At 40.4% G+C, this 27,803-nt stretch overlaps 2 protein-coding genes across 5 annotated transcripts in view; one reads left to right on the forward strand and one right to left on the reverse strand.

Annotated features, from left to right (window-relative positions):
- Window positions 1-14,311, reverse strand: part of AP3S1 (adaptor related protein complex 3 subunit sigma 1) — a 53,005-nt gene extending 38,694 nt beyond the window's left edge. For all 3 annotated transcript variants that reach the window (XM_055141803.1, XM_055141804.1, XM_055141805.1), the window contains exon 1: window positions 14,097-14,311. In XM_055141803.1, coding sequence (XP_054997778.1) covers window positions 14,097-14,165 — 69 coding nt within the window. In that variant the 5' untranslated portion in view covers window positions 14,166-14,311. The remainder of the gene's footprint in view (window positions 1-14,096) is intronic.
- Window positions 14,312-14,425: 114 nt separating this feature from the next.
- Window positions 14,426-27,468, forward strand: ATG12 (autophagy related 12). 2 transcript variants are annotated; one of them, XM_012934910.2, is made up of 4 exons: window positions 14,457-14,867; window positions 17,583-17,719; window positions 24,485-24,547; window positions 25,768-27,468. In XM_012934910.2, the coding sequence occupies exons 1-4, from the start codon at window positions 14,699-14,701 to the stop codon at window positions 25,825-25,827; spliced, it is 429 nt and encodes a 142-aa protein (XP_012790364.2). In that variant the 5' UTR covers window positions 14,457-14,698; the 3' UTR covers window positions 25,828-27,468. The 2 variants fall into 2 exon arrangements, with proteins under 2 accessions (XP_054997781.1, XP_012790364.2); XM_055141806.1 differs by lacking the exons at window positions 17,583-17,719; window positions 25,768-27,468 and having other exon boundaries at window positions 14,426-14,867; window positions 24,485-24,546.
- Window positions 27,469-27,803: the final 335 nt, after the last annotated feature.

Here is a 27,803-nt window from a genome sequence, read left to right on the forward strand (position 1 = left end):
AGTATAATAACAACATTGGTGAAGGAATTCTCAACCTGTGGTAGGGAAAGGACAGTTGGGGACCTGTGGTGAAAGGGCTTGCCTTGCATGTGGCCAGGTGACCCAGGTTCCATCCCTGGCACCACATATGGTCCCCCAAACCTTGCCAAGAGTGACCTCTGGATAAAGGGCCAGAAGTCAGGAGCACCACCAAACGTGGCCCAAACACAAATAAATAAATGGTACAATCATTTGGGAAAATTATTTCTACTCTAGACACTAAGCTAAACACTAACACAAAGAACACATAGCCAAACTACAAAACTCTATAGCAATTTTGAAATTCTTCAATAATCAATTGGAAAAGGTTGTTTGTTTAGCTAGGTTGTTTGTTAGCTATGCTGAGCTATACTTAGGGTCTACCAGGCTCTTGCCCAGTGATGCTAACAGAGCCATGAGCTAGGAATGGCTCTACTAGCTCAACTACTTAAGCCATCTCACTGGTCCCAGAAAAATGTAACTTTTAAAAAATACCATTTATGGTCAAGGATGTAGTTCAGTAACAGAGCATATATACTGCATGTGTGAGACAATGAGTTTGACAACTAGTACCTCAAAATATACCATTTTGTAAAACCCTAACAAAATATATTCAGCTTTTTGTGTGTGTGTGCTACAAGTAATTGAAACAAAAACATGCAAGACAAAATTTTGGGAGAGAAGAAATGTAACTATTGAAAAGTTTTTGAGTAAATGAAAAATATTCCATTTCTCTGCTATGGGGCATGAAAAACTGAAAATCTAATCTGATTCCACAACTTACATATTAGGCAGAATACCACAAAAACAATTTCATGTAGAAAGCAGAGGAACTTGGAGTGAAAGGAGTATAGAATCTGCACACTGACTACATGGATTTACTCTTGGGTGTATTAATTGTATGGCCTTGATTAAGTTACTTAACCTACAGAATCTTAGTGTATCTCATTTGTGGCAGAGAGAAAATAATATGTGCCTAATATTGTTATGTAATGACTGCATTAACATACATAATTCTCTTTAAAATAATACCAGACATGCAATCATTGACACTACTTTATTTTAAAATATCTAACTCTAGGCCTTGTCATCATCTATAAAACAAGCTCTAGAATTTTATTGATAGTATAAAGATCTTACAGGAAGTTTTAAGAAAAATTATCTATTGTTGCTTAAAAGTAACATTAAATGTGCTACAGCTAACTATTTCCATTATTTTAAGAATTTCTCACATAAACTTCTAAACAGTCATTCTTAATTATCCAGCATGTTCAACTACAGAAATCAATACTGGAAAGAATGTCTGAAAATTTTAATCCAACACCCAAAGGCTATGCTAAGATTAAATAAATGAAATCTGCTGACATAAGACAATTTTCCTTTCCTTAGGAGTCAATTTAATTTATCAACTTTCATAAAGAAACCTGGAGCTTGCTTCCGGCTGATCAAATTTCCTAACACGTTTCCTAACAGAAGTCAAAAGCTATACATTTCAGTGAATCATATTCCAGGATAAAGTCAGTGTAAAGACAACTAGATTTACATAAAGGCAAGAATACTTATTAATTAAAATACTTCTTAATGTGGGGCTGACAAGATAGTACAGGAGGTGCCTGGCTGACCTGGGCTCATCCTCAGGTTCCCATATGGTGTCGCCTGAGCACCTCCTGGAGTGATTCCTGAGCACAGAGCCAGGAGCAAGCCAGGAGCACAACTAGGCATGGCCCCAAAACAAATGTTTTATATAAGTTTTTCAAAATAAAATCTTCAGAATTAAAGTCAGAGTTACTGATATGATGACAAATAACATACTAGAATATTCAAGAAAAACAACCTGATTTTTCACCAGCAAGATCAGTGTTGACAAAGAAAAATAACTTAGGAGGGAATTTACTAAAAATTCAGAGAACAGAATGCTCAAAGTTGTATAACATCTGAGCCCAAAGGAAAACTTTGTGCAAAACAAAAACAAAAACCCCACAGAATCAAGAAGCATCAATATAGAACAATAATTACTTCATTTTGCATTTAAAGAAATCTAAGGACTAAGATTCAGAGTACTTCAATATTTAGAAATCATAAAAACAAAAAGGCTCCCACAAAAAAGGTAGAGAGAAGGTCAAAATCTATATTGGAACTCATTCTAATGTTTTATTAAATTTCCTTAGAGAAAATTCCTCTGTTATGTTCACTCACAGACCATTAAAATATAGTTAAAATGCTTATTAGCACAGGGGGCAGAATGTGGCCCAATGGTCAAACATATGCACAGGCCCACATGCATGAGATCTGGGATTAATCCCAGGCACTGACCAAAAAAGAAAAGAAAAAAAGGAAAGAAAAAGATTGCTTAGCACAACAACAACAACAAAAGGCACTCAACAAGTGGCAGTTATTATTAGACTAATAACATTATTATTTTGAAATAGGGGCCAAGCCTAATCATACTGAGGCTACTTCTAGTTGGGAGCTCAGGGGTTGCTCCTGGAGGTGCTCAGAGACCATCTAGTGCCAAATATCAAATCCACGCTTCATGCAGGAAAAACACACACACAGTCTCAGTTCATTAATCAGCCTGGTCCAATGGTGGCTATTATTATCACTCTAAAACCATTATCTGAGAGCTGAAGATAGTAGAGGGGCTAAGGCACTTGACATGCCCATGGCTGATCCCAGTTCAATCCCTAGTACTATATATGGTCCAAAGAGCAGCTCAAGGTGTGATCCCTATGCATCACCAGATATAGTCAATACATATTTAATTAAAAAATTAAAAATATAACCACATTGAGGTGCTGGGGAGGCTGAGTGATAAGACTCGTGCCTTTCAAGTGTGAAACTCTGGATTTAATCCCCAGAACTGTAAGGCTAAAATTAGGTTACTTTAAACAACTAGTTAACATACTAAGATGCTTCCTAGTATTAGTGGGAAATATTTTTTTTCATTTAAATAAGTAGGTGAGAAGGCAATAAACTGATTTTTTGTACTTAAAGAATTTGAACCATGTTGGAAACTGAAATGTGGTAGAACTCCAAAACAAGGTAAAATTGCAGGGATGGGTGGAGGGGAAGGAAGAAGTAGGAAATATTTAATTAAGATACCACAACAACCTACAGTGAGCAAATAATCTTTTCAATAAATGGTGCTGGGAAAACTAGATATCCAACATGCTAAAGAATGAAGTTAGAGCCATGACTATTTCTCAGCAGTAGAGCATTTTCCTTGCAAGTGTGAAATTCTGGGTCCTACTTCCAATTCAGAGGGAAAATTAAAAAAAAGTTATACCCCTACCTCACAACATACATGAAACTAACACAAAATGTATCACAGACCTAAATGTAAAAACTAAACTATAAAAATCTCGAAAGGTAAAGTAGGCATTGATTTTTATGATCTTAGGTTATTAGACAAAGGTATCTTAAATATAACACTGAAAGCAGAAGCAGAAACATAGTATAAAATGGAAATCAATATAAAAGTTTTATAAAAATTAACATCAAGGGGACAAGAAGGCTCAAATGGCCAGAGCGCATGCTTTTCATCTGGGAGCTCCCGCTCTGATCCCCTGCACTCTGCACTTCACCCAACACTGCCAGAATGATCCCTGCCCCAAACATCACACTGAAGAGCAGCCTCTGAACAATGCTCCCCCCAAAAAAATAAAAACAACAAAAATTCGTATCAAAATTAAAATCACATGAGACTTTGGCATTCACTGGACTCAAAAAGTCAGTAACTACGAAGTTAAAGAAGGCAGTAAGAAATTGGAAACTGTACATCACTGATGAGACTGTAAAATGATACCCTGGAAAAGTTTGGTATTTCTTCATACACCTGGAAACTCCACTCCTAGATATACACCCAAGAAAATAAAAAACATGTACACACAAAAAATTGTACATGATGTTCAGAGCAATCTTTTTGTTTTGTTTGGGGGCCACACCCAGCAGTGCTCAGGGATCTCTCCTGGAGGTGCTTCAGGGAACTATATCAAGTGGCAGAGAATGAACTTAGCTCAGCTACAATGAAGGCAGGTGCCCTACTAGCTGTACTATTTCGATCCCTGTTTAAAGCAATCTTATTTATAGTAATCAAACAACCAATACCTAAGGCTGGAAAGATAGCTGAGGATGTTTGAGGCATGGGACATCAGTTCAATCTCCCCACACAACATAAACCCTCAGATAATGCCTTGAAGATATCCAGAGCACCAACAAATCCCCAGCAACAAAAGGCCTAAGTATCTCCACATTCATGAATCCTAGTATTGAATCACTTAGTCCAAATGGATGAGTATTGACAGAACAGCCTCCAGGTCAACTAAGCACTGCTGGGTAAACCACTTCCCCTCCCAGAAAAAAAAAAATTTACAAATTCATAGTAAGGGCAGAGAGAGTACTGCAGGTAGAGTGTCTTGCACACAGCTGACCAAGGTTAGAGGCCCTGCACCCCATATGATAGCCAGGATTGATCCCAGAGCACAGAACTAAGAATAAGCCCAAGGACCTATGTATGTGACACCAAAAAATAATTAAAATTAGAATAGTTTCTTCTGGAGCCATTGTGTAGTCATTAAAACTTTTTTTCTGGATATGACACCAAAAGCACAGGAGACAAAAACAATGAAACAATATAGTTTGATCTCCCCCAAATTAAACACTTTGTGTATCAAAGTACATTATTCATGGTAAAAAGGATAACATGTTTTGGTTGAAAAAGCTAGTCATGAGAGGAGAGGGGAAAAATAAAAGTTGTTCATCTCATAATAAGTTGACTACAATGGGCTATAGACATAGTATAGTAGGTAAGGCTTCTGTGCAAGTGGCTGGTCCAGTTCAATCTCTTGTGCCCCATAAGGCCCCCTGAGCTCTGCCAGAAGTGATCCTTGAGTGCAGGACCAGGAGTAAGCCTTGAGTAAGGTGTAGTCTGAAAAACAAAATGCAACAATGAAAAAGAAAGTTTCTACAAGGCAACAAAAAAATAAACCACCAAGGTAAAAATGGTCAAGGGACTTGAATAGATATTTCTTGAAAGATATACAAGTGGTCAGTAAGCACACAAAAAAAATGTGCAGCAAAGATATACTTATATCCCACAACTGCCTGCCACCCTTTAAATTCATCCATCAGCCTGGTTTTACAGATTCACAACTAAATCTCCAAGGAGATGCAAGCCAAGTTACTGAAATTCACAGGTTCACCAGTCTCCCAGCCAAAGACTCTGGGGGACTCTCAGAAAGGAGCAAGCCAAGTCCCCACCTTGCCAAAGCCCCAGTAGCCACCTCCATACCCCATAGCTACCACCATGTAAGAGTCCCCACCCTGCAGAAGCCCCAGCAGCTACAACCACACCCCACAGCCATTACCACATAAACTCACTGGCCCAGTTCTACATCCTGGTTTCTGGAGCATGTAGCCATATGCAGACCACACAACACCTCCAAATTCTAAAGTCCTGGGGCTGGAGCAATAATAGCACAGCGGGTTGGGCATTTGCCTTGCACGCGGCCGACCTGGGTTTGATTCCCAGCATCCCATGCAATCAGGAGTAATTCCTGAGTAATTCAGGAGTAATTCCTGAGTGCAGAGTCAGGAATAAACCCTGTGCATCGCCAGGTGTGACCCAAAAAGCAAAAAAAAAAAAAATTCTAAAGTCCTGACACCCCAGCAGGAGCATACCAAATTAGTAACATAAAAGCTAAATAAACTCAACAAGGAAACTTCAACAAGCAACAAACAGCTTAGCAAACCCTCTGGTAAGGATTTAAGGACTCCAAAGAGAGATATAATTATTTTCACAATTTTTTTTTACTAAAGTAGTTTTTGATAATTCCAAAAGCCATTTAGTTGTACAAGTAACATAAAGTAAGTTATTTTGTGCCTTCTAAGAGAACATGCTTGGGAGGTAGCTGGGAAAATGGGGACACTGGTTGAGAGAAGGTCAATCTGGTGGTGGGACTGGTGCTGGAACATTGCATGCCTGTAACAACTATATTATGAACAACTTTGTAAACCACAACATTTAAATAAGATACACTCAGTATTGTCAATCATTAGGAAATGTAAAACTAAACCACAATACAATACCAGTTAAAACCTAAAAAATCGCAAGTACTATTAAGGATATAAAGAAACTGAAAACCTAGTGCACTATTAGTGGGAACGTAAAAATAGTACAGCTGCTATGGCAAATGACACAGATGTCCTCAAGAAAAAGTAAAATACAAAACTTCCACTTGATCCCACAACTCTACTCTAGATATGTACCCCAAAGAAATGAAAATAGAAACAGATTTATTCACCCAACTTTTCATTAAACCTAATGACCCATGTTCACTGTGGCATTTCACAATAACCCAAAGGTGGAAGGAACCAAGTGTTTATTAACAGATGAGTAAATCACATGTAGAATACTCATATTTTCTATGGAATATTATTCAGGTTTAAAAAGAAAGGCAATTTTGACACAGCTACAACTTAACAACATAATGCTGTGAAATATGCCAGTCACAAAATAGTATATGATTCTTCTTACATGAGACTCCCAAAATAGTTAAATTTGAGATAGAAAATAGAATGCTTTTTGATAGGGGTTGTGAGAGGAGAGGATGGTGAGTTCATTTAGCATTTACAGAATTTCAACCCAAAGAGATGGGAAAAGCTCTACATGTGGATTGTGGTGATGGCTGCACAATAAAGTAAATGTTCTGGCAGCCATACTTGGATGCTAAGTTTTATGCTATACATATTTTATCACTGGTTGTTTACTAACAACAACCCTACAATATATTAATGACTGGAAATAGCAGGTTATATACCGGATAGGGATAGGATGAATTGACAATGTTTGCCACACTTAATTAGATAGGCACAGTAATCAAAACAATTCAGTGAGTCTGACACTTTGAAAAAGAACTCATCAGAGAACAATGACGGCAGCTAGTAACAAAGAACAATGACGGCAGCTAATAACTGCTAGATTGCACCAGACTTCAAGCAAGGCAGGAAAGGTGTAAATGCTTCAGAGCCAACTGGCCAGGGTAATCTATAGAGTTGTTTTCTCAACATTTTCCAACAATGGTCCCCTTCCAGCCTTGTTTCCTTCCTGTAGTCCCCCTTTCCTACCACGTGGCCCAGTGGTCCCAGGCCCTGGCCTCTCATTTATACAATTATCATCTGTAGACCCTCAGAATACCCTGGAGGCCCATAAGGAGCCATATAGCCCCCAATTGAGAACAATGATCCAGACAGCTTCACAGAAACTTTGCTCCCCTATAATTAAGGTTGTAAAATGCCAGGGGAGGGTGTGTGTATGTGTGTGTGTGTGTGTGTGTGTGTGTGTGTGTATGTGTGTGTGTGTTTGGGGGGGGACCTAATACTTTGCTTCTGGAGCTGTATTACTTTGTAGGTAACTTAGTAAATGGATCCAATTTGACCACAGGTGACATTATTACAGAGCCTGCACAAAAACTGAGCACACAGCTAGCACTCCTATCTCCAAATCCTAATGACAACTGTAGCACTATAGCACTGTCCGTTGTTCATCAATTTGCTGGAGTGGGCACCAGTAACGTCTCCATTGTGAGACTTGTTGCTACTGTGTCTGGCATATCAAATACACCACGGATAGTTTGCCAGGGTCTGCCATGCGGGTGGGATACTCTTGGTAGTTTGCCAGGGCTCTCCGAGAGGGACGAAGGAATCGAATCCGGGTCGGCTGCATGCAAGGCAAATGGCCTATCCGCTGTGCTATCGCTCCAGTCCAATGACAACTAGGTAAAGAAAAAAAAAAAAAACTGAACAAAAGATAACACCAGTGCCTCTTCTGAAGAAGCCAAAAGCAACTATGCTTTAAAAAACTAGTAAGGGGGCTGGAGCGATAGCACAGCGGGGAGGGCGTTTGCCTTGCACGCGGCCGACCCGGGTTCAAATCCCAGCATCCCATATGGTCCCCTGAGCACCGCCGGGAGTGATTCCTGAGTGCAGAGCCAGGAGTAACCCCTGTGCATCGCCGGGTGTGACCCAAAAAGCCAAAAAAAAAAAAAAAAAACTAGTAAGATTCAAGGAGAGCTATCTCCTTGTGGAGGGCATAGTGGGAATGAGGCTTTCATACTGAAAGATTTGAGGAAGGGGCTGCTTAATTTGGCATGAAGGCATGATTCTGGACAGTGAAAAAAGCCATAGGCCACAAAAAGAAGACTCTAAATGCTAAAAACAAGATAAACTGCTTGACCTTCCACCAAAAGATTAATAGATTTCTCTTTAGAATCAGAAAAGGGTCCTGATAACACTGGTTATGTCTGAGCTCAATTTTATTAAAAACACATGAGAGAAAAATACAAATACTATTTAGAGACTATAAAGATATATTAATGTGTTTTGTTTGTTTTCAGTTTGGCAGCCATACCAAGAGGGTGATGTTCAAGGGACTATGTGATCTCAGCCTCCAGATGTAAAGGTATGCTTGGCCCAGCCCACAGACCTCTCTCTCAAGTACTTACTATATTTTTAAACATTTGAATAATAAAGTAGCCAGGCATTAACATATATAACTATTTTAAACTGACAAATGTTTGACAAATCACCAAAAGTTTCAACCGTTCATTTTTGGTTGTCTAAAAGGCCTAAAATCTGAACTAAAATCTTTAGTGTTACATGTTCAGAAAGACATATTATCAAGAATCATTCCTGATACTAACAACCTCAGTGCAATCTAAAACTACCAAGAAAAAAAAAAAACTATTCAACCTCTTTTAGCATGGGCAACAACTCCTCGCAGAATGTCTCCATCCTGAGAACTAAGCCTCGGCCCAGTGCCCGCCCAGGCGGGGAAAGGTATTTCTCTCTCTCTCGCCTCTTTCTCTCCGGGGATGAAGGGCGCAGTGTCCGCCATATTAAGACGACCACAGATTGGGTTTTCAAGCCTGCAATGATCCAATATCTGGAAGAAATCTCCCTGGACTTTGTGTTAAAGTACAGAAATTCAAAACCGCGCGGCCGACCTTATTTGTCTTCACAGTAGGTCTGAATCTAGTGGGGTACTCCTAACAACAATAGTGAGGTTGGTGTTGAAATACTGAATGTAACCAAAGTAAACAGAATGTAAAATGAAACTTATCAGTTACAAGGTAGGGGGTGGGGGGGCGGGATGGGAGGTGTACTGTGTGGGTTTTTTTTTTGGTGGTGGTATATGGGCACTGGTGAAGGGATGGTTGTTTCAGCATTGTATAACTGAGACCTAAGCCTGAAAGCATTGTAATCTTCCACACGGTGATTTAATAAAATAAAATTTTTATTTAAAAGAAAAACTATTCAAAATAATTTACATGTGCTAATAAAGTGGGAATAGGGGACACTTATTTGCCCACTTCAAATCTATTCTTCCCTTCCCTCCCAAAAAATATTCTTATTTCTACCCTTATCATCAACTCCAAGAGTAGACCCTGATTAGTGTTAGCTATTATTGGTCTTGGGTAGGAGTAATCAGACAGAAAGAAAAGACATATCTAGGGCTGCAGAAACAGATTGTTCATTCTTTATGGGCTGAATTAATTACCACTGATTCAAAGGGTTAGGAAATCAGCCTTTGTATACTAACTGCAGAGAAACAGAAAGGAACTGGACCTATGATAAAGTTACTGATTTACTGAATCTGTCTACTATGTAGCACTACCTATTATATATCATAACAGCTCTTTTTAAGCAAATTTGAGTCAAGCTATTCAAAAACCCAATTCTTGTAGCAAAAAGCATCCAAGTAAGAAAGAAAAATCAAATCATTTGGAATTATCCTGCTAACAAAACAGCTTGAGATACTATGTGTTAATATGTATGTAACACCTTCATTAATATTTAGAATGTTGACAATTATATCTAGATCACAGAATAACTAAACTCTCCCATCTGTCACTTTGTCTTACTAATCACAAAAAAAGACATCAGTAAACATGGATGCATATTAAGAATTTCTTTAAAAAAAACAAACTTAACAAATTTAAAATTTTAAAGAATAATCTTAGAGTTCCTTCAAGGGATTGCATTTGGCCACCAAATATTAACCTAATAATCAGATATAGTTCTTAAGAAAGTAAAAGCTAGAGAGAGAGTACAACTGGTAGGGTGCTTGCTTTGCATGTAGCCAACCTAGTTTCAATCCCTGGCACCCCAGATGGCTCCTGAGTTCGCTAGGAGTGATCCCACAGCCAGTTACAGGAAATAAAGAGAGAGGAGGTGGGGGAGAGAGAGGGAGGGAGAAGAACAAAGAAAATAGAGGCAAATCAAGTAAAAGCTTGAAAAATTCCTATCTGGGCATATATGCATTTATGTATTACACAATCTTATCTGTGGAAACAACTGAAATAATTCACATCAAAGAAAAACATTTTTATTTTAATAAAGTAATTCACCAAACGATATGGATGTTTCATTAATAATATGAGAATTATATAACTCATGGGTTTTTATTTTGTTCTTGTTTGATAGGTATTATCTGGCTTATGAAATGTAAATCTCATTACTCACTTATAGTAATGGGCAAATATTAAAAGACTAAAGTTTATTGTTGCCAGGTCACTGTGGCTAAGTATCAATTAAAGAGCCAATTAAAGTAAGAAAAACACTTGGACTTCTGCAGTTATAGCTCAAGGATATAGATGGCAAATTAAAGAGGAGGCATCCACCCTTGAATTCTATGCTTGATGAACCAAAGAATTCAGCTTAGCAAAATAGGCATGTGATTTTATGTCTCATATTTAACAATAGCTTTGAGCCACAACCATTCTGAAAACCTACCACATCAGGAAATACTACACTACAAAAGGGTTAACTGAACATATAAGCTGCCAATTCACGAAGGAAGACAGATACGGAATAGACAATAAAGAAAAGTGGATGGGAAATAGTCAAACAACTTACAAACTGTTCAATGTTAAATCATTATTATTAATCATTACCAGCCTATCTGTGTATATAACTGTTAACCCAGGAATACTTGATACTGTTTCATAAGTAAATTTCAACTTTCTCTTACTGAATATATATATACAACTCCTCAAGGAACATAGAAAAGACTTAAGTAACAACTAACACATTACCTTTGTTTTTAACACAAAGGGCATGAATTCTTACAACGTTCTATATAAGTGGTAAATTTTAAGAGTTGGAAGCAATTAGCATGTCACTACAAACTCATCCCAAGTTGAGAGACTATACTAAATGCATCTCACAAAACTGACTAAGCAAGCGTTTTCCATAATCAAGACTCAATTTTGATTGGTGGGAGTGACTCAAACATATTTAAAACCTGATACCTTCTTCAAGGAATTCACAGACTGACCCAAGGAATTAAAAGATGTGGAGCCAAGGGGCTGGAGCACAGCGGGTAGGGCGTTTGCCTTGCACGTGGCCAACCTGGGTTCGAATCCCAGCATCCCATATGGTACCCTGAGCATCGCCAAGGGTAATTCCTGAGTGCAGAGCCAGGAGTAACCACTGTGCATGGCTGGGTGTGACCAAAAAAAAAGAAGATGTGGAGCCAAGAGAATTCAATTTATTCAGCACGACAAAAATGCTTCAGGGAATGCTTACAGGATAGTTGAACAAGGCTAGGAACAGGAAAATAAACTATGACTCCCTTTACCAACAGACCTCATTTTCGACTACTCTTCCCTTATATACAGCTATGAGGGTCTTCTTGATGTTGTTTTAACAAAACAGTTCTTCAATCAGGCATACCCTCCTCGGAAACTTTGCATCTGTGGCTCCCTCTGCCTAGAATGAGCTTTCCCAGGTGTGTGCATGGCTTTCCTCACTTCCACCAAGTGTTTGCTCCTAAGTCCCCTTGTGCAGTGATCCTATTTTAAATTATCACTCCTCACATCCCTTTATTATCCTTCCCTGCTTCAGTTTTCCACATAACGTATTACTATCTGACAGTCTGTACTTTCTACTACCTCTTATTAGTGTCATCTATTCCCTGCTTAAAGAACAAAAATTACCTGTTCATCACAATATTTTAAAACACTACATGAAGAGGGTTAGCTTAATATTAATACTGACAAAAAAACTGATGGAATAAAACAAATAAGTAAAAAAGATTTGTTCCTTCAAATAGGTCATGATCTAGATGAAGGAAATATAAAATAAATAATGCTGAATTATTCCTGAACAACAGAAATAAATATATTGTTAGCAAAACCCAATTTATTAAGGCTGAACAGAGAAACAGCTCCTGGCAGCCTCTCTTCTCTGTGGCCAGTGACCACTAAACACTTTATACGTCCTTAGTCCTTGCTCCTAATAACACTTATGCAATGGCCAAATATGACATCATTACTGCTAAAATTGCTTTTTCCCACATTAAGGCTCACTGCTACCTACCAAAGAAAGGTAAAGGATATTTCTGTTCCCACTACTGAACAAGCAAAGATATATATCAGGATACATCTTTTCAGATATGCATTTCCAAGTTAAATACATTTTTATGTAGAATTCTACACTACTTGGAGTAGATATATGGATACTAAGAATTAACTAAAAAATCTAGTATTTTGACTATTTAATTTTTAAGAGTAAATATGGAACCAAATATTTCAATGGTTTCACTATTGGAAAGAATATCTTTGTGACACTACAAATGGATTGCACGGGCAACCTAATTTCTAGGAGGAAGATTCTTTTGAGTAATGACTTGCATTATGTATGTAGTAGGCAGTCGGTAACAAAGTAGAGCTCAGGGCTTTCTTTAATTCAGAAGGATCGATTACTATTTCACCGTGGATTTTTTTCAATGATGTTGAATTCCTAAGTAGGTCATTAGTATTTAACTTAGATTTATTTCATTTACATCCACGTTATGCTAAACAGGAGCAACTCGGAAACACTCTGCCTAGCCAAAGCAAAACCACTTAAGGAAGTGAAGCAAAGAGCTCGGGATTTCTCACTTCCAGGAACACCTCCTGACACTGCCTCCAGACACTGCCGGGTCTTTGGCAGAGTCACACTTCCACATTTTCTCATTTTTCAACGGCGGGAAATGATTGCCTTCTGGGATTTATCTGCACAGAAGTGTGAGCCGTGGCACAATTTCAAGGAGTAAGTGAAAGTTCCCTTTCCGGGGACGCGAAATGCTCCAGCACCGGGTCGCTCTGTATAGGCTTGCACACCCATCTCGTCTCCCTGGGGGACAGCAACTCGCCTGTCGTGTGCCCGGGGGTGAATTTCGTCCTGGAGCGCCGGGTTTATTCACAACTCACATCTCCGTTGTGTATTTAAAAAAAAAAAATCACGCTTGAACTCGAGTTTGGACGTACCAGGAGTGGTCTTCCTCAGGCGGAGGGAAGCGGACGCGGCGGGGGCGCATCCCCCCCCCACCCACCCCACCCCACCCCCCGCCCCGAGCCAGGATGTCAGATGCCCCAGGAGCCGCGGGGAGGGTCCCTCTTCCCGGGCCTGGGGGGCCGCCGCTCCCCGGGGCCAAGTGCAAACGTGGCCGGTCGGGTGGGGCGGCGCACGGGTGACAGGCGCCCGCGGGGAGCCCGGGAGAAACGCCGGGACGGTCCTCGCTCCCGCCTTCCCCCGGCCGAGGATGCCCTGGCGCGGGGCCGCCCTGGAGGGACCGACCCCGGCGAGCCAAAGTCGCCGCGCGCCGCGGCCATCCCGGCGACACGCCAGCCGCCCATCTGTCCCCGAGAGGAGAGCGAGCGAGCGAAGTGGGGCGGCGAGGCCGGCGCGCCGCGGGGGGCGCGGGTGGGCAGCGGCTGCCCGTCAGCCCCCCCACCACCACCACCCCCACCCCGGGCCCCGCAGCGGGAAGTCTCGGGGAGGGGGGGGCGCCTCGGGCTCCACAGACGGGCGCGGCGGCGGCGGCGGCGGCGGCCGGGAGCGCGCCGGGGAGGTGGGCACCGCGGCTCACGCCCACCCGCCAGCCTGACAGCGCCGCGCGCGACGCCGCCCGGACGCCGGAGGGCCGCGGCGCGCCCGAGGGAAGGGGCGGGGGCCCGGGGGTCGCCCCGAGGGCGCTGCCCGCAGCCGCCGCCCGCCCCTCGCCCGCAGCCGCGCCGCGGCGGTCGGATACTCACGTAGGGCTGGTAGAACTTGGAGAGCCGCGGCTTCCCGTGGTTGTTGAAGATGAGGATCGCCTTGATCATGGCTGAGCCGGGCCGACTCGGTGGGCGCTGGGGGCCAGGGGCGGCGGGGGCGGGCGCGCGAGCCTCGCCTCAGGATCTCGCCGGTGATCCTTTCCCCACCCGCCCCCTCCCGCACGCGCGCGCGCGCGCCCCCGACAGGAGGGCGGGGCCGGGCGTGGGGCGGGGCGGGGCCGGGCCGGGCCGGGCTCGGGCGGGGCGGGGCCGGCGCCCAGGGAAGCGGAAACGCCAGCCTGGCCCGAGGCCGCCTGCGCACTGGGCGCGGCGTGGGGACGTGGCTCTCTGGTCTGGCTCGCTTCCGGGGCATCGTGGCTGAGAGGGGGAACTGGGGTTGCCGGCTGCACCGTCAGGGTCTGCGACAGTTTCGCTGTCGGAAGCCGCCTCTAACGTCAGCGTTCACTGGCGGGTCGGGGAACGGGTGACCGCCGCCCCACGCCGCTCCCGGGTCGCCTCCTCCTTAACGACGTGCGCGGACTGTGCCCGCCCCCCGGCACGCGCTGAGCCGCCACTTCCGCCTTCGCCTGCCACCGACCAAGATGGCTGAGGAGCCCGAGTCGGCGCTGCAGCTGCCGGCTGCGGCTGCGGCTGCCGCCGAGGGGGATGCGCCCACGGAAGCGTCCCCAGAAACAGCGACTCCGGAGCCGCCTTCTTCCGCCGCGGTCTCCCCGGGAACCGAGGAGCCTGCTGGTGACGCCAAGAAGAAAAGTAACTTTCGGAGTGCAGTTTTCTCCCGGGGCTCGGGCGGGGAGGCTTAGGTAGCCGGATTTCCCCGCGGGTTCGGGGCCGGAGGTGGCTTCCAGCCGGTCAGGAGAGAAGCATCGGGTCTCGTGTGCTTTCAGATCTTGGCGTGGATTCCGTCCCCACGGTCTTCGCCCGGGACGCGCTTTCGCGGCGTTGATTACTTGACGGGCCCCCCCCAACGGGACGCGTTTTGCGAGGTTCTGATTTTTCCTTGGAGTGGTCCAGACTGCAGCTCTTTGAAGATAGGAAGGAGCTGAGTTGGGGGTCTCAGTCGCTGCAATGACTGAACACGGGAACTAATTCCGCCTCCCCCCCACCCCCATCCCCACCCCCGAGATTTACTAAGATTCTGTTCTTTGAGCAATTGGTTGTCAATTGACGCCTTGATTCCTTCCCCCTCTCCCCCAAAACAGATCTGGACTTCACCCACTATGAAGAATGCAATGGCAACGCTGAATGCCTCGGCATCCTTTTTTGTAATGTCATTGCTTGGAGCTGGCTGTCAGCCCTTTGTTGCTGGAGAATTGGCCGTGGGACCGTCTGAAATTGCTAAGGTTCCTGCTCCTGGAGCGCCTTTTGCGGGGGCTACCCCCGGGGAAATGGTGCCACTAGGCACCTGCGGAAATCTAGTACCTCATCTCCACTGTTTCCCTAAAACCAGAACCTAACTAGTATATCTATAAATCATTTCTGGAATCTTTTGAAGAATCTTGAGGAATGTAGCAAATTCTAGTTCCATCTCTTTCCCCCCCCCCTTCCAGATTTTCTTAAACGAGGAAGCACACTTGCCAACGGTTGGTTGGTTTAGCGCTTAGCCTTAGTCCAGAGCTTATTCCTTGACCGTGAGCATAGTATAAAGTAGAGGCTAGAAAAGGATGGATCACAAAGTAAATGATCCAGCATGAGGAATGTGGTATGTTTTCTGTTATCTGACTCTGTATTTTCCTTTACTCTACAGATAATGCGGTTTTTTTTTTTTTCTGACATTAGACTTTGGCTGCCCAGCGTAAAACTTAAGTTTCTAGCTATTGCATTTTTACCTTGCAATTGCTGATCCTTCCTTGAGGATCTTTTCAGATGGACCGCAGCTTAATTTCATGTATTCACCAACTGTGGTATTTAGCCCTGCTCACACACACAGGATGGCCTGGGGAGGTTTTTTGTTTATTTTTTGGGGACACACCTGGCAGTGCTCAGGGCTTACTCGTGGTCTGTGCTCAGGAATTCCTTGTGTGTCTCAACATGCCATTCAGGTACCTTTACCCCAGTGCTGTCTCCCTGACCCGAGGAAGTTTTTTGAATAATTTTTGAGAACTTAAATTTTTTTAAGTGTAATTTTTAAAACTCCTTAGGAATTTTAAAAACACCTTAGGAATTTTAAAAACACCTTAAGAATTTTAAAAGTCTAACTTTGATTATAGTATGGGCTGGAGCGATAGCACAGTGGGCAGGGCGTCGTCTGCCTTGCACTCGGCCCACCTGGGTTCAGTTCTCTCGGCAAGCTACCGAGAGTATCCCGCCTGCACAGCAGAGTCTGACAAGCTATCTGTGGCATACTCGGTATGCCAAAAACAGTAAGAACAAGTCTCACAATGGAGACGTTATTGGTGCCCGCTCGAGCAAACTAATGAACAACAGGATGACAGTATGACAGTGCTACTCATCTCGCTTCTTGACCCTCCCCCTCTTCTTGGATCATAACATACTACTTTGTATTATCTGTTTTACTTCCTTTCTTTTCTTTCAAATTGCAGTTGAGTTGTTGATAGCTCCAGGGGATTGAGGGAATTGGAAAGCTGAGGTATGAAAGATGAGTTCATCAAAATCCTTTATCTCCAAGTAATTTATGTATTCCCAACATAACAGTCTAGCATTAAGTAGATACAGGGGCTAAACTTTATCAAGAAAATAGATGGTGTGCATTTTGTGTTCTAGCTGCTTTAGGGGTATTTGAACAAATTGATCTTTCCTTATTACAGGGCCCTAGCTACTCAAGCTAAAGACCTGAATAAGAATGTAAAAGAATAAAGTTAACGTTAGAGGGCAGCAGTGCCCTATTTTGCTTTTGATTCTAGATACTTGATTTTTGTTGTTTGTTTGAAGCAAGGTAACTTTAAGAGACGTGTAGTCTGGGTTTACATTTTTTATTTTCATTCCTGAATTTAAACATTTTTGTGCCAGAGATGGAACCCCATTTTCAAGCTCTTCTCCTGAACTGTATCCCCAGGCCCTAGTTTGGACTATTGAAACTTACATCCAGGGACCATGATTCAATGATATCCAGGGACCAGAGAGCTAGTATGAAGTTGCAGGGCCAGGAATTTGAATCCATGGAGTTGAGAGTGAATGCTTTTTACATAAGTTGCATGTGTTTCATCATCAAGTATGATATTTAATCAATCCTCTATAAACATTCTTGTTGGATATTTAGGTTGTCCTGGGTTTTGTTTTTGATTGCCCCCTCCCCTGTAAAAATGAATGTTTCAGAGAGATAGTAGGTACAGCTTGCCTTGCACAGGGACAATTCTGGTTCCATCTCTGGCACTACGTATGGTCTTCTGAACACTGCTTGGAGTGAACCCCCAGTACAGAGCTGGGAAATAGAATCTTAAGTTTTTTCAAGTCTTATATTCTTTTTAGATGTTTCAGTGTAATGGTCCGTATTTTTTTGTCTTATAGTTGACATCTTGCTGAAGGCTGTAGGAGATACTCCTATAATGAAAACAAAGAAGTGGGCTGTGGAGCGAACCCGAACTATCCAAGGACTCATTGACTTCATCAAAAAGTTCCTCAAACTTGTGGCCTCAGAACAGTTGGTATGATCATTACCCTATAAAAAGCCACAGTAGTTTCTAGGCAACAGCTATATAAAGTTCCACTGTTTCCTTTTCTGTTTCTGGGGGACCAGGGCCACATTTGGACTGTGGACCTGATAGCTTTGTTCAAGCCCCCAGTGCTGGGCCTCATCACTGCAGTGTTGTTTTCTATAACCCCCAACCCTTACCTTTCAAAAAAAAAAACAGCAACAACAAAAGTAGACATCTTTATCTGCATATTGCAGTCTGGGCCAGTATTATCACAGATAGTACGAATGGGTGGTTGAATAATCACCAAAGTATTTTTAAAATAGCAGTTAGGAATTTGTATATATAGGGACTGGAGAGAGAGTATAGCAGGTAGGTAGGGTGCTTGCCTTGCAAGTGCCTGACCCAGGTTAGTTCCCAGGCATCCCCATGTGATCCCCAAGCACTGCAGGGAGTAATTCCTGAGTGCAAAGCCGGGAGTAACCCCTGAACATCATAGAATGTGTTCCAAAACAAACCCAGGTGTGACCCAAAAACAAAAAAGAATATTTATTTGATGCAAGATTGGAAGAGAACCAGAAATTCCTCCAGAGGAAGTATTGTGAAAACTATTTATTCATTTATTTTGGTTTGTTTTCTAAACCATACGCAGCAACTTTCTGTAACTACTCCCAGCTTAGTGCCAAGGGACCACTCTCAAATATGTCCAGGGCACCCAAACACAGCCATGTAACTCAGGCACACTAGTTCTTTGAGTTTTCTCCATAGCTAAGGAAAGCTTTGCGTTTTACTGGTGAACCTCCTATGTAATCAGTGTGGGGAAAAGTTTTTTTTTTTTTCATATTTGTGCTGTACACCAATTTGAAAGTACTGTGTACTTAATATGAAAAAAAATTAAAGTCATAAATGGACTAGAAGATTACCAAATTATCTGCATGCATATGGCAGTTAAAATTTCAGAAATAGACATCCTAGCTTAAAGTCCAACTAAATGTCTAAGAAGATATTAATAGAAATGAGCAGACACATAAGAGTACATAATGAAGAATGGCAAGTTAAGAAATCGGAGGCACATGCCAAGTAAGACATTCTTCTACAAATGTATAGATAGAAAATGTTATGTCTTGACATTTTGATTGCACATGTATCTAGTAATCTGAAAGGACTTGTTAACAGTAAATATTGAGTTGAACTATAAAATTGCTGACAATAATTCATTTCACTTATAAAGATAATTTTATATTGTTCAACTTCAAGCCTTTGGTATGACTCTGATTATCTCTTTAAGTAATAGAAAGCCAAAAAAGTAAAATTGTTTCTATTGGTTTCCTAAATTTAATTCTTCGACTTTCTTCTTCACATTATTTTTAGTAAAATGATTGTTAAAGAAAAAGCTAATATAAGATAGCACAGGTATTAGAAGACATGGTTGAATCTCACAAATTGCCATAAGCAGCTAGGAGCCAGGTAGAAGGCTCGGGGCTCGGAGCTCAGGATGTACATCATATGTGCAAGGCCTGAGTTTGATCTCCACCACTGCTTGGTCCCCTTTTGGTCCTCCCCCAGCCCAGCGGTGCTAGGCCCTAGCATTGTACTGAGGCCCAGTTGACAGGGACTGCTAGGAGTGTTCCATGAGCCCACTGACCCATGCCTGGTAGCTCTCCTCCCCACCCCCCCACCCCCTAAAATGAAACAACATAAGTAAACTAGATAGTAAAACAAATGTTCAGCAAATAATAGAATTGGTACAGAGAAAAGAAGAACCTGAAGGCAGCAGATGATTACAGAGTATCTGCATTAAGGCATAGAGCGGGGTCTGCTACAGGAGTCTGAGAGAGCTCTCAGGTCAGACTCCACTGCTCAGTGAGGCTCCCTTCTATACAAGACCACACTGAGGGAAGATTTCGGGAAGTCGGGCAAAATTGAGTGGAGTAAAAACATTCGAAAATAAGGAAAACGAAAAGACCAGATCAGAATAGAGGGGGACAGAACCTAGACATCTTAGAAAATAGCTCTCTGCCCCTTAAAGCTACAAAAATCAGAAGCTCTGCCATTAGTAAAACTTCACCAAGCTACTTAACTGTAAAGTTGAAAAATTGTAACATGTAAGGCAGCAAAGTAGTGTCAAAGTCAGTTTCCATGCATTATAATGAGAAGCTACAGTAACATACCTAAAGATAAAACATGCCAGAAAATTGTTCCTGTGAGGTAGGTTACCAGCATTTCACAACAAGCTGAGAGCTGTTTTAAAAATAATTTGTCATGAAAGAACAAATGAATCAACATTAGTCAAACTCAGGGGCACATAACTCAGGAAAAGATTTAAATAAACGGGGCTAAAGAGATAGCTCAAGGGGCTAGAATCTGTATTTGTCCATAGGCGGCTTGGGTTCAACTCTAGTCCTACCTGGTCCCTCCAGCACTGCCCAGTATGGCCCACAAACCAAAACAAAGACTTCAAGTTATTTCAGCTGTGGAGATTAAACGTAGAACATAATAGCAAACAGCAGCTAACGCCGTAAGAAAAATAGGCAAATAAATTGTTAGGCTCAGAAAAGAAAGGTAATAAAGATGAGACAGTATTGCAGTGAGTATCGATAAAGGACATTGAACATAAGGATAATGGGAGCCTGAAGAAAAAGAAAACAAAGGAGCAAAGTGTTCTAAATACAACTCAAAGGAATTAAGATACAGAATTTTAAGCTACTTACTAAAGTCATGCCAAGTAATTAAAAAAAAAAAATCAACCCAGAATAATGAGCACCAAGATATTCCAATAAAATTATTGGACTTAGAATAATTCTTTTGGCATGTAGGAAGTAAAAGAGGATATGTCACTGTCACTGTCAATCCCGTTGCTCATCGATTTGTTCGAGCAGGCACCAGTAACGTCTCTCATTGTGAGACTTGTTACTGTTTTTGGCATATCTAATATGCCACGAGTAGCTTGCCAGGCTCTGCCTTGCGGGCGTGATACTCTCGTAGCTTGCCGGGCTCTCCGAGAGGGACGGAGGAATCGAACATGGCTTGGCCGCATCAAAGGCAAATGCCCTACCGCTGTGCTATCGTTCCAGCCCAAAAGAGGATTTGGTTTAGAAAAAATATTAAATTATTTCCAAACTTTGACAACAAAAATATTAGAAAAGATAGTATAAGACTTCTATATACAACAAAACTGACTTTTGGGCTGGAGCGATAGCACAGTGAGTAGGGCATTTGCCTTGCACATGTCTGACTCAGGTTCAATTTCCAGCATCCCATATGGTCCCCTGAGCACCACCAGGAATAATTCCTGAGTGCAAGAGCCTGGAGTAACCCCTGTGTATTGCCGGGTATGACCCAAAAAGCAAAAAAAAAAACAAAAAAAAAAACTTTGACTTTTAAAGAGCAAAACAGGCAGAGTTGGGGACTTTGCCTTTTATGCAGCTTACCTGGGTTCTGTTCCTGGCACCCCTTATGATACCCTGAACATCACCAGGTGTGAGTCATGAGTGCAGATCCAAGAGCAACTGAGCCTGAGCACTGCTAGATATGGCCCCAAAACCAATAAATAAACAGCACAAACTATTGGCAGTGAATAAGAACTCAGGGAATATTGTTCCTCTCAACTGTTTAGATTCCTTAGAATCTAATTGAGAAAGCTTTTTAGACAATAAAATTAGATACAAATATCGAGAAGGTTGATTTGAAAACAATTATTGTTTAATACTAAAATGATATTTCTAAGTTAAAACATTTAGCAAAATGTTACATATTGAAATTTAACTTCTATGGGTTTTAAATTAACTGATTTAAGTAAAGTCACAGTTGTTAGTTTCTGCTGTCTCTGCTACATCTGTCCTAATGTTCTCTCAAAACTCATACCATCTTATTTTTGTCCTTTTAGCCTTTACAGTCCTAGTTAATACTTTTTTTTCCCCAGTTATGTTATATTTACCCCTCAGGTATCTCTTCTAGGAAATCTTGGCCTTTTTTGCTAAGCTAATGATACTAACCTGTGTTCCTTGTCAGAAGTGTTTTTCCTACATATTTTTTTGTTTCTTTTGGGGGCCACACCCAGCAGTGCCGGGGACATGCATACAGAGCATGTGCTCCAGCCCTTTGAGCTATCTCCAGTCCCCTGCCTATATTCTTAATTATGCATGTATTTCTTTCTCAAATGTAATGAAAACTCATTAAGAAGATATCCTATTAATTTTCGTGATCCTGCACCTTGAACAGTTCCTAGACAATCAGTGAATGTTTTGAAACAAAATTGTCGTTCAAAGCCCTTACTCTAATTTAAAATACCAAAAAAGTAAAATATGTTGATTTCTAAATTTCCAGCCAAACACAAACTGTCATAAATCTGTATATTATAAGAAATTCACATTACACTGGTCCTGATATCATAAATTTAAATTCAGACTCATTTAGGGAACTGGATACTTGATCTCTGAGGGCAGTCTCTGAGTCAATAGGAACTCTGTGCATGGCTTTAGTGATTGTCCTACTTCTCATCTTTTTATCATGAGAGCTGTGGAGGTGTAGCCAGGGATGAGTGACTTATAATTATGTATGTGAAATTTTGTTAAATTAGTATATTTTAAGATGTCATCTATTAGCTTTCAAAAGCTTTTTGTAAAAACTTTATTTTTTTCTTTTTTGGAGGGGGAGCCTCCCTCTGGCTACGCCCAGCTGTTTAGTGCTAGGGTCTGAGGATACACAATGGTGTCTGGGGACTGCCAGTACTTGGGGACTGAGGGGGCTTATTGCCCCAAACCCTATGAAAACAATAGTTGCTGTTTCTTAATTCAGTGCTAACTGATCTGGCTGAGGATTGGTATCTGCTTTCTGAGAAATGACTTTGAGATGGTTGAGAATCCTAGGTGACAGTTCGTGAGTTCACCAGCAGCCATTGGAAAGTGAAGAGACTTGCTGCTCCCCAACTGCAGTGGATTTTGTTGACATAAAGGAAATCTTCTCACTAGTGATCTTCTACCTGAAATTGTAGATTATGGAACTCCAGCAATATCACTCAGACAGCTATCACTTTGTTTAAAAACAAGTACTTATACCCAAAAGAAATATTTATAAGATCCAATAAAATACTTTGAGAAAGAAAAAAATTCATATTAAAATGCACACTGCTTTTTCCTTTTGCTGTAGAACCTTACTGCCTTTTTAGCGTTGAATTGATATTTAAGCATGAACTCATACTTTTTTGTTGTTGTTGTTATTTTAGGACCATACCTGGCTATGTTTAAGAGCTTCCCACAACCTGTGGGGTTGGATAACTGTAGCTCTATGCAGTGCTTTTTGTACCATAGAGTTCCAGGGATCAACCCTAACCCTATTTTTCAATACTTAAAGGATATAAGGGATGGAAAGATATTTCGGTGGGCTATAATGCATGCGGTGCATGCCAGAAGCGCATTTGGTCCCTAGAAGCACCACAGGTACAGCTCAAAAGCCTAAATTAACATAACTAGTGCCTAAGGCATAGATGATTGATTGATATACATCATCTCATTTTATCTTTGCCAACAGCCCTAAGAAGTATAGGTAATATTTCCATATTTGCAAATAAGAAAACAAGCTGAAAAGAGTTAAATTATTAGAGGATGCATCAAAACCTAGATCTTTGTCAACAGAACCTGTTGTCTTAACTAAGGTGTTAGACCTCACTGTATTGCCTAAGGGTGCTTATTTATGTTTTTGAAGCAAGTAAGCTTTTATTGAATGAAGCTTGCTTAGAAAGATGTGAGGGAGAAGGAAAAGAATACATACTCAAGAGAGAACACAAATTTGAAAGAGCAAGCAAGCAGAGAGATGTGTTTAAGGGAGAAGACTACATTGAGAGAACTAGCCAGAATGTTTATTCTTATTGGTGACTTAAATTAGATGCCAGCCAACTACTCTGATAACTTATTTTAAGATTATGTTAAACCTAAGAAACTTCATCCTTAGAATTTTGATAATAGGTAAGGGAAAATTTAATGCTGCCCTCAAATAATGTTCTATTTTTTTAAGAGAAGGTTATTAAAAGCCAGTTTGACTTTATGACTTTTGTTTCCATCTCTATAAGAATTTTAGTCAAAACAGGCTCAGCTGAAACACTGAACAACGAATCCTTTAAAAGACAAGGGTTGTAAGGGTTTCATTATGTTACATTTTTTTCTGACTCCTAGATTACAGCTGACCTTGTAGTAGTTTAGTACCTTTGAGAGTTTTCAAAGCTAGTAGAGATAGTTTTGATGTTTTTTTAATACAACTATATTTTTCAGTTATCCTAAGGCATAGTCTATCTCAAATTTTGACTTTTGATTATGTATATGAAATTTTGTTAAATTAGTATATTTTAAAATGTCATCTATTAGCTTTCAAAAGCCTTTTGTAAAACCTGTATTTTTTTCTATCTTTTTCTGGGGGGAGCCTCCCAGGAGGACCACTCTGGCTACACCCAGCTGTTTAGTGCTAGGGCCTGAGGATGCACAATGGTGTCTGGGAACTGCCAGTTCTTGGGAACTGAGGGGGCTTATTGCCCCAAACTCTATAAAAACAATAGTTGGTGTTTCTTAAAAAGTTTGAAGCCACTATTCTAGGAATAAAAATTTATATTCTTCCAGAAGACAGGTAAAATCTCTGTAACTGACTAATTTATGAGGCTTTGAAGAAGGAATTTAGGAATGTCTTCAATTCTAAAGACAATTTGAAATAGCTGACTGAAAAATGCAGATTTTTAATCCATATACCATTAAAAATAATTGCTATGTATTCCTTTTTTCTTTCTTGTAGTTTATTTATGTCAATCAGTCTTTTGCACCTTCCCCAGACCAAGAGGTTGGAACTCTCTATGAGGTAATATTGCTTTGTTTTAGTGGAATGCACACACCTCTTATCATTAATTCACATCATTATTTTAAGAGATAATACAATATACTTAATCATTAATCAGGAAAGAAGAGGTCCCTTTGTACCTGTTTCCTCTTATATACCTTGAATGTAGTTGGATCTCAATAATTACACGGTGATTAAAGAATGTATAGCAAAAGATGACCTTGTAGTATCACTGTATCACTGTTATCCCATTGTTCATCGATTTGCTCGAGCAGGCACCAATAACGTCTCCATTTGTCCCTGTCACGTGCTAGTGTAGCCCGATGGCATATTGGGGGCTCTTTCAGGCTCAGGGGAATGAGGACTTTGTGGTACACCCAGAAAATAAGGTCCTCTTTTTTTATATAAATCTATGATCTAGTTTCTTTACAATATTTATATAATCAATAATCCAAATGGGCCTCCCTCAAAAAATTTAAGACTACATGAGAATGATGTAGGTTCCGAGAGATAATATGGTGAGTGAAGTACTTAACTTGTACATGGCTAGCCCTATTCAATCCCCAAAATCCCATGTGATCTCCAGCAGCACCAGGAGTGATGCCTGAACAATAAGGTGCGGGGGGGAGGGGGGGAGAAAGAGTGACTTTATTCATCATTTTTGGGGAGAGTTTTGTTGGTATGTTTGGTAATTTGGGTTTATTTTGAACCACACCCACCAGTGCTCAAGGACCGCCCCCCAGTCCTCTGGGGACCATGTGGTGACAGGGATCAAGCCTGGGTCTCATACATGCAAAGCATGTGCTCCATCCTGTTGGGATATCTCTCTGGCCCCATATTTACAGTTTTATAGCAATAATTACTAAAGTATACACACTAACATCACAACTAGAAAGCAGCTAAGCTTTGTAAAGATTCAGAGGACTAGGGGTTGTCTCTCAGCAGTAGAGAACTTATCTCACACATGTGAGGTCCTGGGTTCCATCCCCACCACCACGAAAAAGTACATATTTTTTAAATTTTATTTATTTTTATATTTTATACATACACATACACATATATAAAGATACAGAGAGATTAAAATATATAAGCCTGACAACTTGAATCAGTTTGGTTAGCTTTATTAGATAACTTACACATACATAAATGAAGATACTTATGGTAAATATGTGTTTTTGTTTTTGTTTTTTTAGTTAAGTATAACCAGATTTGAATTTAATACTGCTCTTTTTTTCTTGCAGTGTTTTGGTAGTGATGGTAAACTAGTATTACATTACTGCAAGTCTCAGGCATGGGGATGAACTACAGAAGACAAGGTTCCTGCTTACTTAAAGTGAAACTTCATAAAGGAAGCTACTCAGAAAGTTTTAATAATTATGGCAAGAGACTTAGGAATGTGACCTCCTCAGGATGTATCTACTGTGACCCATATTTATGCACTTAAAAATCCAGAGTGGATAAACTCACACAAACGTAACTTGTAGTAAAACATAATTATCATAAAAGATTGACATTAGGATACACATTACTACAATTATAGCTTTAGGAATCTTTTTGAGGTGTTGGAAAGAGAGTAAAACTGCTTTATGGGCTTGCAAACTGATTGAAATTGTTTACTTGTAGACTTAGCACTCTAATTACCTTTTTCTGTTGTAAAAGTCAACTTAGTAGGTGATTATTTTGTATTTGTTCAGTTCAGTTTGTGTGAGATACTCCTTTGCCTTTTTTTGTTTACATTCATATCTGCAGTGTTAATGAAAATCTCCTTAACCTACTGGCTGCATACCTCACATAAATCCAGCAGAGGGCAGCCCAGTTAGCAGAATTAAGATACTTGGTTTTTACATCTTTGGCAGAATATAGTGAAGGGGGAAAAGTTGTTCTTGTTCATTTCTAGTAACATCTAACCAAGAGAGCCAGCTTGTTGTTGACACACTGGAAGGTTACTTTAGTGATAGTATATGGCTTAAATTTAGTTATTTTGTTGGAAAACATAACTTTATAAATCCGGACTAAAATACAATACTATTCAGTTCTGTCAATGATTCTTGAGTATCCTGGATATAACTGTAGTATTGTCTCATTTTACACTGTTACAGCTCTTAATAAACCTGGCAAAACTTTATAGTTTTTTGTTGAATTTTCCCTTTGAAAATGTTCAACAGAATAATTGGAAAAACAATTTTAGATTTACCTATTTTTTTTGTCTGTTTTGTCCCATTCTGTAAGTACTGTTTTTATTGCTGCTATTAGATTAATACAAGTAATGCTTCAGGTGAGACATTTAAGACTGTAGTTACTTTCTGTATTACATATCTAATAAATTTTTTAAAGCCAACAAATTGAATGGTCTGTCCAAACAAGATCTAAGATATATATGAGAATTTTAAGGGTTTATTTTCAATGATATTGGGAACGATACGATTTTGTCAAGGTCCCTTTCTATCTCTTCAGTCCCATAATGTGCATTATAGTTAATCTGACAAGTGTTAGCATTAGAAGTTGCTATGGAATAGTTCAGTTTACAATGATAATCGTTACCATTTCATTTTCTGTCCAATGAAGAGTTATGACATCCCCTTAAAGTGATAGCTCTGTGGAATAAATTATTACAGTTAATAGTTTGCACTGGAATAATACAGGTTAAATTGTACAAATGTATCTTCTAGCATTAAGAAATATATATGTCTTGAAAGCTGGAAAAAAATTTGACAAGTAGGTTGAAAATGGAAAAGCTCTATTGTCTATAGTCTATTAAAGTGTTAAAATATTTATCTGCATATATCTTTTGAAAAATATATGCTTGCAAGTAAGATTTCTAATGATGGAATATTTATTACTTCTGCAGTTCAAAACTACTTGAGTTTGAATTTGTGGCTTTGATTTTTTTCTGTTTTTATCTAAGCTTATAGTTGATTAAATTTAAAGATAATTATACCATGTATTTTGTTTTCTTCCTTAATAACCATGAAAAATACATAGGACTTCATATTTAACATTTATTTAAACCATATTTATTAACATAATCATAGCAAACCTTACCCAATGGTAAGGTTTGCCGACCTTGCAACATTTACTTTTTTAAGTGTATTCACAAATATTTTCGCAATGTCTGATTCACACTAAAGTCAAATTTGGGAAAAGTGAGCCTTCAGGTTGTATTTTAAGTGTTCCATATTTATAAGAAAGATATCAGTAATGTCATGTGTTATTTTACTGTGCAAAATAACCACAGATATATTAATGAGACTGTTGTATACATTATACATTGTATGCA

This window comes from Sorex araneus, chromosome 6, assembly GCF_027595985.1.
Source record: "Sorex araneus isolate mSorAra2 chromosome 6, mSorAra2.pri, whole genome shotgun sequence".
In the NCBI taxonomy this organism is placed as follows: Eukaryota; Metazoa; Chordata; class Mammalia; order Eulipotyphla; family Soricidae; genus Sorex; species Sorex araneus.